The sequence below is a fragment of the Scyliorhinus torazame genome, chromosome 9, assembly GCF_047496885.1.
Source record: "Scyliorhinus torazame isolate Kashiwa2021f chromosome 9, sScyTor2.1, whole genome shotgun sequence".
Taxonomy (NCBI): domain Eukaryota; kingdom Metazoa; phylum Chordata; class Chondrichthyes; order Carcharhiniformes; family Scyliorhinidae; genus Scyliorhinus; species Scyliorhinus torazame.
In genome coordinates, this window is record NC_092715.1 from 102,695,402 (window position 1) to 102,707,789 (window position 12,388).

The window sequence follows — 12,388 nt, forward strand, 5'->3', positions numbered from 1 at the left end:
ATGTTCCACGGATCCAGAGCACCCAACACATCATGGTACCAGTAGTTGAGGGATGTTAGAACTTCTTAGACCTACCTGCAAGTGATCTGCCTTCCACCAGCATACAGCCATCCTGCAAAATGGACAGCGTCCGCCCGCCGCTGCCGCTCCGCATCACCGGTAACCTAGGGGCCAACTGGAAGATATTCAAACAACGCTTCCAGCTCTACCTTGAAGCCACAGACCGGGAAGCTGCCTCAGACACCAGGAAGATCGCTCTCTTCCTATCCACGGCCGGGGAACATGCCATCCACATTTTCAATTCTCTCACCTTTGCTGATGGTGAAGATAAATCAAAATTCAAATGGTCCTCCTTAAGTTTGACAGTCACTGCGACATCGAGGTGAATGAAAGTTTTGAGCGCTATGTATTCCAACAGCGTTTGCAGGGTAAGAATGAACCTTTCCAGTCCTTTGTCACCCACCTCCGCATCTTTGCGCAGTCCTGTAATTACGGGCCCACCTCCGACTCCATGATACGTGACCAGATCGTTTTCGGTGTTCAGTCGGACCCCCTACGCCAGCAGCTACTCAAGGTAAAGCAGCTCACCCTAGCGATTGCCATCGAGACCTGCGTGCTACATGAACACGCCACTAGTCGGTATTCCCACATCCAAGCGGCTGAAACGGCGCGGCAAGGTCCCCATGAGGCAGAACGGGTCCAAACAATCGATCAACTCCAGGGCCTCAGCCTGGATGAGGGCGGCCATTTTGCGCGCTTTTCGCCGACTCCCACGCTTGTGCGCACCGAGCGAGGGGACGGCGACGTCGACGAACGTACTGCGCAGGCGCGCATCACGTACGACCGCACCGCACATGCGCGGTGGCGCAGCGAACGTACTGATGCTACAACGTGCAGCAACTGTGGCTCCGCCCACTTAAAGCGGCAATGTCCTGCCAAATCCCAACAATGCCTGCGATGTGGCAAACTTAGCCACTAGGCTGCTTTATGCAGATCAGCTCAGCCTGAAAACTCTTGTCACTCCAGCCAGCCTCTCAAGAATGTCCGGGCCATTCAACCCACGGTCACCGAACCTGATGCGGACCTGCTACCCGATATTGACACCGAGGACCAAAAGGCGCCTTTTCGAGTTGGTATCATTACAAAAAACAGGGTGTCCCTGAAGCAAAGAATCCAGCCTCTATCGGTATACAACATCAATCCGGACGATGAGTGGTGTGCCATCCTTACGGTCAACCTGAATTCGTCGGCCACCTCAGAGACTAAATGTATGAAATATTCAAATTTTTGGACTCTCTGAATTGTTTTGTTGCTTTGTTTGATCGTTTCCCTGATTTGTATATAATGTTGATCTTGTTACTCTTGTTGCATACTGCTTCTCTGCACCAGGCACCTTCCCATGTAAATAGCTTAGTTCTCATATACATATTCCTGTAAATATGTCTTCGCACCCCACACCTAGTTAGGAACATTCTCACCACGCATTATTTATTGCCGCACACATACATTTTTTATAAAAGGGGGGATGTCATAATATACACCAGTATATCATGGTGCAGACACACACACTGGTGGACACACAGCAAGGCCAATCAACACACACAACACCGCTGCCAATCACCAGTTAGAGCACACTCCCTATAAAGACAGGGGTCATCAGAGTTCCCGCTCTTTTGGGATGCCACCTCTCAGTAGGACAGAGCTTACAGCATACAGCACAGTTCTTCACCATGTGCTGAGTGCATAGACTGGTTAGGAAGGCATAGGTCTTTAGTTTAATCTAACATTGTGGTAACCCACAGTGAAAGTATGTTTAACAGTTTCTAACTTAATAAAATAGTGTTGTACTATTTTAAGTGTTGGTGGCCTGTATGTGTTCCACGGATCCAGAGCACCCAACACATCACTTTCCTGGTGGATAGCAGGTTAAAGTCCATTTGTAGTTTTCTCCTCTCCGCCAGCAGCTCTACGGTCGGGGCCTCGGAGTACTTTCTGTCGACCTCCAGGATGGAGTCGATCAGTTGTTGCCCGGCGTCCCTCTCTTCACTATCTCTCCGCGCCATGTAGGCTATAATTTCCCCTCTGATCACAGCCTTCAGTGCCTCCCAGAATGTGGAGGATGAGACCTTCCCGTTCCGGTTGTTACTTACGTAGTCGCCTATGGCCTGTGATTTTTTCTGGCAGAAGGCCTTGTCGTACAGGAGGTCCGTGTCCAGCCTCCATGTGAAGCGATGGACACAGCTCGTCTCCAACCTCATATCCACGTAATGCGGAGCATTGTCGGAGATGACTGTCGAGGGACGGACACAGAATTAGGGTGTACCAGGACATTAGTCCGCTTTCCCGCCCGAACACCATAACCCTTATTCCTTTATTCTTCAAAAAACTATCTATCTTTATCTTGAAAGAATTTAATGAAGGAGACTCAACTGCTTCACTGGGCAGGGAATTCCATAGATTCACAACCCTTTGGGTGAAGAAGTTCCTCCTAAATTCAGTCCTCAATCTAATTCCCTTTATTTTGAGGCTATGCCCCCTAGTTCTGCTTCGACCCGCCAGTGGAAACAACCTGCCCACATCTATCCTATCTATTCCCTTCATAATTTTATATGTTTCTATAAGATCCCCCCCCCCCCCCCGTATCCTTCTAAATTCCAACGAGTGCAGTCCCAGTCTACTCAACCTCTCCTCGTAATCCCTCAACTATGGGATTAACCTTGTGAATCTCCTCTGCACACCCTCCAGCACCAGTATGTCCTTTTTCAGGTAAGGAGATCAAAACTGAACACAAAACAGTTGTGGCCTCACTATACAGTTTCAGCATAACCTCCCTAGTCTTAAATTATATCCCTCCAGCAATGAAGGACAAAACTCCATTCGCCTTATTAATCATCTGTTGCACCTGTAAACCAATTTTATGCGACTCACGCACGAGGTCGCCTAGGCCCCTCTGCACAGCAGCATGTTTTAATATTTTAGCATTTAAATAATAATCCCTTTTGCTGTTATTCTGACCAAAATGGATAACATTACATTTGTCAACATTGTATTCTATCTGCCAGACCCTAGCCCATTCACTTAAACTATCCAAATCCCTCTGCAGACTTCCAGTATCCTCTGCAGTTTTTGCTTTACCACTTATCTTAGTGTCGTCTGCAAACTTGGACACATTGCACTTGGTCCCCAACTCCAAATCACCTATGTAAATTGTGAACAATTGTAGGTATCAACACTGATCCCTGAGGGACACCACTAGCTGCTGATTGCCAACCAGAGAAACACCCATTAATCCCCATTCTTTGCTTTCTATTAATTAGCCAATCCTCTATCCATGCTACTATTTTACCCTTAACACCATGCATCTTTATCTTATGCAGCAACCTTTTGTGTGGCACTTTGTCAAAAGGTTTCTGGAAATCCAGATGTGCCAGCTCCATTGGCTCCCCGTTGTCTACCGCACTGGTAATGTCCTCAAAAAATCCCACTAAATTAGTTAGGCACGACCTGCCCTTTATGAACCCATGCTGCATCTGTCTAATGGGACAATTTCTATCCAGATGCCTCGCTATTTCTTCCTTAATGATAGATTGCAGCATCTTCCCTACTACCGAAGTTAAGCTAGCTGGCCTATAATTGCCCGCTTTCTGCCTACCCCCTTTTTAAAACAGTAATGTCACGTTTGCTAATTACCAATCCGTCGGGACCACCCCAGAGTCTAGTGTATTTTGGTAAATTATCACTAGTGCATTTGCAATTTCCCTAGCCATCCCTTTTATCACTCTGGGACGCATTCCATCAGGACCAGGAGACTTGTCGACCTTTAGCCCCATTAGCTTGCCCATCACTATCTGGTGGAACCATGAGCTGCATGAGTACCAATGGTCACATGAGTGCAGGGGATGACACCTTGCACTATAGGGAAAAACTTGATGGCCCCCAAAGCCCAGTGCTGAACAAGACCCTAGTTAGAACTCAGCTGGAATACTGTGTACAGATTTAAGCACCTGAAACTACAGGAAGGATGTGGATGCATTGAAGAGAGTGCAGAAGAGGATTACAAGAATAGTTCCAGGGATGAGAGACTTCAGTTATGAGGACATTTGAAGAGGTTGGAAATGTTCTCTTTGGAGAGAAGGTTGGCTAAGAGGAGATTTGAAGCAGGTAGGGACCTCAGAGCGGAGAAGTGAGGTGTGAAGACATCTGCGAATACACTCGCCAGCTGGTCAGCGCAGGCTCTGAATGCTCACCGAGGGACTCTATCGGGGGGCCCGTCGCTTTCCGAGGGTTTACTTTCCAGAAGGCAGCTCTTATCTCCGTGGCTGTAATAGTGGGTATGGGTGTGTCCAAGGCTGTTGGGGCGGGTGGCACTGATGTATTGGCTGGCTGTTCAAAGCGGGCATAGAACTTGTTCAGTTCATCGGGGAGGGATGCTCCAGCCCCAGAGATTCTGCCTGGCCTTGCTTTGTGGTCTGTGATCTTATGTAAGCCCGAACATAGACGTCTTGGGTTTGTGTCGGTGGCCTGGGACCCTAGTTTGATTCGGTATTGTCTTTTAGCGTCCCTGATGGCTTTCCATACGTCATACCTGGATTTCTTATATAGATCAGGTTTGGAGACTTTCTTTTCCATGTCTATTTATTGAGATTGTCAATTTTGTTAAAAAACTTCACATCAAACAAATAAATGCGGAAAGATTGCTCTATGTATCCATGTACAGCTGGAACAGCACAAAACAATAGTCATTACATAATTGGGAACAAATAAGACCGGACGAATCAGGGACAAAATCCCCAACACGTTCCTTCCATGGATGAATTAGCTGTCTGTACCCAAAAAGGGTGCAGGCAACATTATAGACCTACATTTCAACCATGGCTACAAAACAAAATGACAGAAGAAATCAATACCCTTAAAACCCCAATGCTACGGGGAGATGAACTAAATCTTACAAGACAATTTAAACTCTTCTCAAGATCCAGACCGGAATGGGCAGTTATCCTATACCTTTGAGACGACAAAACAAATACAGATAGGACCGGGTGCAACAAAACCTTATTACTCAGCCTAGGGTCTCCCATAGAAGAAGTAGAAAGAGAGCAAGAGCAAGAACCCGAACTTCCATTATCCCATCTCCCAGATCAAAGGACAAAACAGATCACTGGATCACCAGCACCAGCACTGTCCTCAAGAGGACAACAGGATATTGTGGGGCCAAGAACGAACAGGAATATAAACTGGTTCCATTCATAAAACAGAGAGGAAACCCACTCCAGGACAGGAGGGGGCGTCAGAGTGACTTCCAGACTGGGGAGCACCCTGGGTGGAAAGGAGGACTGAACCACCCCTTCCCAGAATTGCGGGGCCCCACACCCCCACAACCAAGACAATTTAAAAAAAAAAAAAACGATTAGACACCCAAAAGCCAACATAGATCCGTATTTAAGTGTCCATGACACAAAGGCTCATCATGCAACACCACCACAGCCAGATCTCACTGGTACTAAACGAGAAGTAGAAGCAACACGGCCAAAATCTATCAAAGTCAAAAGAAGAGAGAAGAAGAATACCAAGGACTGTCAGAACTAATCCCTCGGACCCACAAATCCCTCCTACGGCTAGGCGAGAACTGGCCAACCAACCGCCAAGTGGGCTCCTTCCAACTCCCAAGACAAAAAGAATAAGGATAATTACTGGACATAACCTAGAAACCTTTAGCCAATCCTCACCTCTCCAGGTATGGACCGACGCATATCGGACTCTCCCACAAACCCCCAAGGGGGGTACCCTAATCCAAGGAGCAACTGACGTCGATGCTGAGTCTGACCTAGCCCAGCACCTCAACAAAGAAAAAAGAAAGATCAGAGAACTAGCTTGAAGAACTGCTGTGACTCCCCAGTCCCTACAGCCCTCCGAAGCTAAGCCAGTGCGGTCCTGTACAGGAGACAACATTTCTCCTCCCCTTCCCACAAACCACTCATGCACATGCAAACAACAGGACCAACATCCACGTCCTAACTGGAGGAGAAAGAAAAAAAACCCTCTCGGGTGGGACCACCCCACTGGACACACCACCCACTACCAAATAATGAATATTCAGACCAGCCTCACTCAGAGCTCTGACGGTAGTTAGAACAGTCAAAGAGGGAGACCCACATCAGGAGAAATGACTGACTCCCCCCTTAAAACGAACCCAACAAACCTCAGCCTTCAACAGGATAATACACAGTCTGCCTGGGCCGTGAAGAAGAAAAAGGTGCAGCAAAAAGTAAAAAGAAATCTGACTGGGGGAAATTTCCTCTAACATAGTGAGGACAAATCTACACTTACCACACACACCCTCTATCCCTCCCCCTGCTCCGGCTCTGCTCATCCTCCCACTAAGGATATATTAGGATAATGAAAGTGAGCACAAATCCTGAAATCAATATTCAGCTTAACATGATAAAACCTTAGTAAATAACCAACGGTGCAGGACATTAGACGCAAAATATTTACTTACCTGCAAACAAATGAATTGACAACATTAACAGACAATGACATGATTATCAGGGAATAAAGCCCAGGATAACAACTGAGGAACAAGGCAGTCTTCAGGACAATGACCATTCCATTGGTGCACGAGGAAAGTAGACATCCAGGATAAAGCAGGATCTGATAACCAAGGATTCCAACAATAGGAACACAAACCTCATTACTTGCCGGATGCTGTCTCAACCGAACCCAGGCAGTCCACTACCTAGGCTCCAGGAGTGGGGGATGGCCCAGCCAGCTCAGGCGACCCCAACCCCTCTCGGCCGACAACAGGAACAACACAACATAGAACCACAGGCTGGAAGGTCAGCCCAACCCAGGATTCCGAGACATGATTAAATGTTCTCCATTGAATTTGAGTTGCCTGGCCTCCGATCTAAATTTCCAAGATATGGCAACCAGTTCTCAAACTCGGCAGGAAATTTCACCACCTCATTGGAGACACCAGGAATGGCCGGGATTCTCACCGACTCCCCTTTGTCCTCACCTGAGCTCCTCAGGATGGATGACAGGTCATGCAACAGGAACTCAACCTCCTTGTGCACCGCCACCGTCTCCACAAAGACACCTCACAATTCTTGAAATTGGGTTTTAAAGTCCTGTGCCGCAGAACCAAATCTATCAGACAGATCACCATCATTGTTAGCAGCCATCGTCCATTGGTGTGCACCATATCGTCAGGGCAGGGAAACCTCTCAAAAGGCAGGGGTGCCACCAAAGACAAGGTCCCACCCAACTCCCTGTAGCCTTCACAAATCAATGAGGATTAAAGCATATTGTCTTGACTAAAAAGACATTGACCAACAAATCCCGGTACATGGTAAAAGCCACGTAAACCCAAAAAAGACATAAATGAGATGTGCACAAGGATAAAAACAAAGTTTGAAAGATGAGTAGAGCTGAAGTTCGCAACTGCTCCCTTGTTCACAGCACGTGATCCATTTGGAGACATTTTGATAAAATGGTATCAGAACCCATTATCCTCTGTCCTCCTCCTGTCACTTGTTCCCATTATCCTTGCCCCTCAAATTGTTACTTTGTTTTTTCCCGCTATAACTCTTCAACCTCTCCTCATTGTTCTGGACCCTATCACCCTCAATTGGAAATGTCTTCTCTTGCGCCGGCCTACATCTATCCTTTTTGACATTCCCACTTTGATCCTGTGCACTCCGTGCATCATCCTTCGAGTTTTTTTAGGTTCTGTGCCCTGTTCTATGAGATCTCTGATTATTCCAACCTCAGACTGGACCTGCTTCCCTGCCAGATGTCAGAGGTAGGTTCTTTACTCAGAGAGTAGTAAGGGCGTGGAATGCCCTGCCTGCAACAGTAGTGGACTCGCCAACACTAAGGGCATTCAAATGGTCATTGGATAGACATATGGACGATAAGTGAATAGTGTAGATGGGCTTTAGAGTGGTTTTACAGGTCGGCGCAACATCGAGGGCCGAAGAGCCTGTACTGCGCTATGTTCTATGATCTAATTCAACTTACCCCACTGTGACTGTGAATGTTCCCCTTGCCAGCCAACATCCTGAGATCATAGAATCATAGAATTTACAGTGCAGAAGAAGGCCATTCGACCCTTTGAGTCTGCCCTGACCCTTAGAAAGAGAACCCTGCTTAAGCCCACATCTCAACCCTATCCCGTAACCCAGTAACCCCACCTAACGTTTTGGACACTAAGGGGTAACATAGCATGGCCAATCCACCTAACCTGCACAACTTTAAACTGTGGGAGGAAACTGGAGCACCCGGAGGAAACCCACACAGACACAGGGAGAAAGTGCAAATTCCACACACAGTGATCGGAGGCCAGAATTGAACCTGGGATCCTGGAGCTGTGAGGCAGCAGTGCTAGCCACTGAGCCACTGTGTCACCCCCTTGTGGACCCACGTGGACAGTACTGACCCTGCCCTATAGGCTCCTCATTTTCTACCTTGACCCACTTTATCCAGGAAGCCAGACCTTGCCACTTCATTCCTCCATGCCTTTGATCCACTCTCTTGTCCTCCATTGGATCGTGCTTCCACTGCTCTTTGTTACTGATTCCACTCCATATCGCCCCTCAGTTCTGACTTGGCCTTGTGAGTCCCGAGCCTCCATGCAAGTTGCTATTCTCCTGCTACCCTTTCTTGTGTAACAGAATTCAAATAAAACCGCTGACCTCACATATAACTGCACAATGGTGACTGTTGCATACCACCTTTAAATATATGTGAACTGGGTGCCACAAGCTACCGTGCACCCAGTTCACATACATTTGAAGGTCGGACTTATTTTCAGAACGTTTTGCTATAATGAGTATACATGGCATGCAAATGTATTACCGAATGCAAATGTATTACCGATTAATGTTATCTCAGAGCTTGCGCACCGCATCAGTTGCTTCCAGAACATTTGCATGTATGTTGCTGTCTATCCAAAGGGTAGCAGTGAGCCTGTTGCATTCAAGTCCCACCCAGTGCCCATAAATGATGGAACTTCAGGCAAGGGTCTGGTACGACTTACCACTGTAAGGAAATATTCTGGAAGCTGACCTCGCTGGTTCCTGAGAAGATAGTCATCTTCGGCCTCTAAGGCTACAAGAGACCCAACCCCAATCTACTGCTGATCTTAAATTTATGAAGTGGTCACTTTGCAGGAAAGGTAGATTAGACCTTCAAGCAAGTATGGTAGCTTGCTCAAACCTTAGGAGCAATGCTAAGAAACAGTTGTAGTTAGAGGGATTTAATATATTTTGCAGCATTTTTCAGAGAATGTTATTCTGTAATTTAAACAGGGCTTATGCATGAGGAATGTAATTAGCATAGCATGAATGCTGCTTTTCTTGTTTGTAAATTGAAGAAATAGCCAACCCTGTTGACACCATAACTGTTGCAGGACATATTTTACTGCCTTCTCAAAATAGAGCTAGTTGCAAAATAGAACTAGTTGCCAATGTACAATATTACACACGGGGCACGATTCTCCCAAAAAGGGAACAAAGTTCCCTAGCAAGTGCGTTTAGTCCCGTGTTTCCCGGCACTTGCAGTGTCAAGAAATACATGGTTATTCAACGCGGGTCGCGTTTTTTTACAGTGGGGAGCTCTGCTCGCCAGAACTCCCCATTGTAGCAAGAGATCGGGATGCCATTTAGAAATGGCATCTTGATCTCCGAGGCATCCAAAACAATCCCTGACCTCCCTCCAAGCCTGAATGCAATATGGGAGGGTCCCCCCACCACCCACATTGGGCAACCCAGGCCGATTGCACGCACGCAATCCTATGCCACCTGGACACTTTGGCAGTGCCAGGCTGGCACCCAGGTGGACCTACCATGGTGCCAGGCTGGCAGTGCTAAGGTACCCAGGTGGCACCAACAGTGCCAAGGTGCCACCCTGCCCAAAGGGCATGCAGTTGGGGGGTCTCCGATCCCCTGGGAGACCCCCACGTGTGCCGTTCCGTCTGTGCTAAACTGCGCTCGCCCAAGGTCTCTGAGGCGTAGGAGTTGAATTCCAAAACCTCAGGTACCTCGGGAATCTGCACATTAAAGTAAGGCTTACTGCCTTGCTCTAATATGCAGATTTGCTGAAAAGCCAACAATGGACCGAATTCACATCACAACGTCTTGTGAGATTGCAAAGAATTTCGCGAGGCATTGTGAGCCGTGTAGATCCCGGGAGCGGAGTCTCTCGCCTTTTAACTGTAACGCTGCGTTGTGACGAGCTGCTTTTCTGGCACAGCGTGGCCGTAGGATCGTGCCCGTTATCTTAAGCAATTTATATCATACCCATATTTATAGCCCATATTTAATTTAAAAATATATAGGATTGTATTTATGTAGCACCTTTTCCGACCAGTAGACATCCCAAAATGCTTACATACAATGAAGCATTTCTAAAGTATAGTCAATGTTATAATCTGACTTTAGAGCAGCACGGTGGCGCAGTTTGTAAGCCCTGCTGCCTCACGGCGGCGAGGTCCCAGGTTCGATCCCAGCTCTGGGTCACTGTCCATGTGGAGTTTGCACATTCTCCCCGTGTTTGCGTGGATTTCGCCCCCACAACCTAAAAATGTGTAAGCTTGGTGGATTGGCCATGCTAAATTTCTCCTTAATTGGAAAAAATGAATTGGGTACTCTAAATTTATTTAAAAAAATTTTTTTTAAATGTTATAATCTGATTTTGTGATGTTGATTGAGTGATTAATAATGGCCGAGATACCGGGCTGGATTCTCAGGTCAGTGACGCCGAAATCGCGTTCGGCGATCGGCGATCGGCTGGAGAATCAGAGTTCCCGACCAAATTGGGGGGCGGTGACGTTTTGCGATGCTCCGCCCCCTCCAAAACAGCATACTCTGAGAGTACCCGCGCCACGTATCAACGGCTTCAGGACATTGCCTGAGGCCTGCCCCCCGATGCTCCGTCCCCGACTGGCTGAGTTCCCGATGGCGTCAGTTGAGTACGTTCTCATCCGTCGGAAACTCGATGTGGCGGCTGCGGACTCAGTACAGCGGCGCCACAGTCGGGGGAGGGCCGTCCCGCGGGCAGGGGGTGACTTTAATAGGGGCTAGGGGCACTGGGGAGGTGAGAGGGGGTTGGTCCGGGGGGCACGAGCCATCCAAGGGGGAGGGCACTATTTTGCGGGCCAGGTCCGCGAGCAGCCTCCGCCATGTAGCACGGCGCGGCCGCTGCAGGCCGCCGCCGTGCGCATGAGCGGCCACGGACCTGGCAATTCTCTGGCCGTATCGGCAGCTGGAGCGCGGCGCTCTACGCTGCTGACATGGCAGCCCCCAGAAAAACGGCGAATCGGCGGCCGTTTTACATCATTGTTCTGCCGTAAAATCCCACTGTTACCATGCCGGCGTGGGGACATAGCCCCAGAATCGTAGAATCCAGCCCATCATCTTTGCTTTTTTACAAAATAATGTTAAGGGATTTCTTACATCCACTGAACAGGGCAGACAAATGTCTCAGTTAATATCTCATCCAAATGACCGCACCTTCAACAGTGCAGCACTCTCTCAGTACTCCACTGGAGGGGTAACCTTGATTTTTGTCCTCAAGTCCCCGTGCCAGGCATGAACTCACAACCTTCTGACTCATTAACTTCTAATTAAGCCACAGCTGTCAGAATGCTGGTACGGATCACTTATGGATTCACAAATAGCCAGTGTAGACATTTTAAAATCGTACAATGAAATGAAATGTAAAATATAATCTAACTATACTTTGGTGATTATCTTTAATTAGGATTGCACAGCTTTCTATTGTTATCTGCAAGTAGTGTGCCTTCTATGCATGCCAACTTGAAAAACATATTACTTAGTATTTTAAACACCTAATAGATTTTATCTGGTAAGAACTGTTCCTGGAAGCAGAGCGTTCCTCTTTTTCATTTTTATGTCTGGCTATAATTTTCAACTTCTGTTAGCTATTTTTGCCTCTTTCTTTAAAGATTGCAATATCAGCAGTTGCTGGAAAAAAAGTGGAATGGGCACTATGATGAACGACGTGTAACTCTACTGAAGGCTCAAATAATGCAGCTGGAGAGGCAGGTAAAGTAATTAGCAAGAGAATATTACAGATTTGTTCCCCTTTTGTGCAGAGTTGAATTTTACTACCTTTTCTTTGTCATTTTTAAATGGGATAGTTGGCAACCTGGGTGAAAATTGCACTCGAAACTGCACCCATTATGTGAAGAAATCTGCCATAAAGCAAGACATTCTAGCAGCGCATTAGAATTTACCTTTTTTAAAAAAACTTACCTTTATCTATTCAAGAATGGTACAGTTTGATTAATACAGTTGAAATGCATTTATCACCAACATTTAAAAAAAAAATTTAGAGTACCCAATTATTTTTTTTTCCAATTAAG

The 12,388-nt window shown here is 47.1% G+C and overlaps 1 protein-coding gene across 6 annotated transcripts in view; it reads left to right on the plus strand.

Moving 5' to 3' along the window:
* The window catches only part of LOC140429410 (uncharacterized), a 379,567-nt gene that overhangs the window by 63,550 nt on the left and 303,629 nt on the right, over positions 1-12,388 (plus strand). For 5 of the 6 annotated variants that reach the window (XM_072516350.1, XM_072516352.1, XM_072516351.1 and 2 more), the window contains one exon: positions 11,969-12,068. The exons of the other annotated variant lie outside the window; for it this stretch is intronic. In XM_072516350.1, the coding sequence (XP_072372451.1) occupies positions 11,969-12,068 (100 nt within the window). The remainder of the gene's footprint in view (positions 1-11,968; positions 12,069-12,388) is intronic. 6 annotated transcript variants of the gene reach the window in all.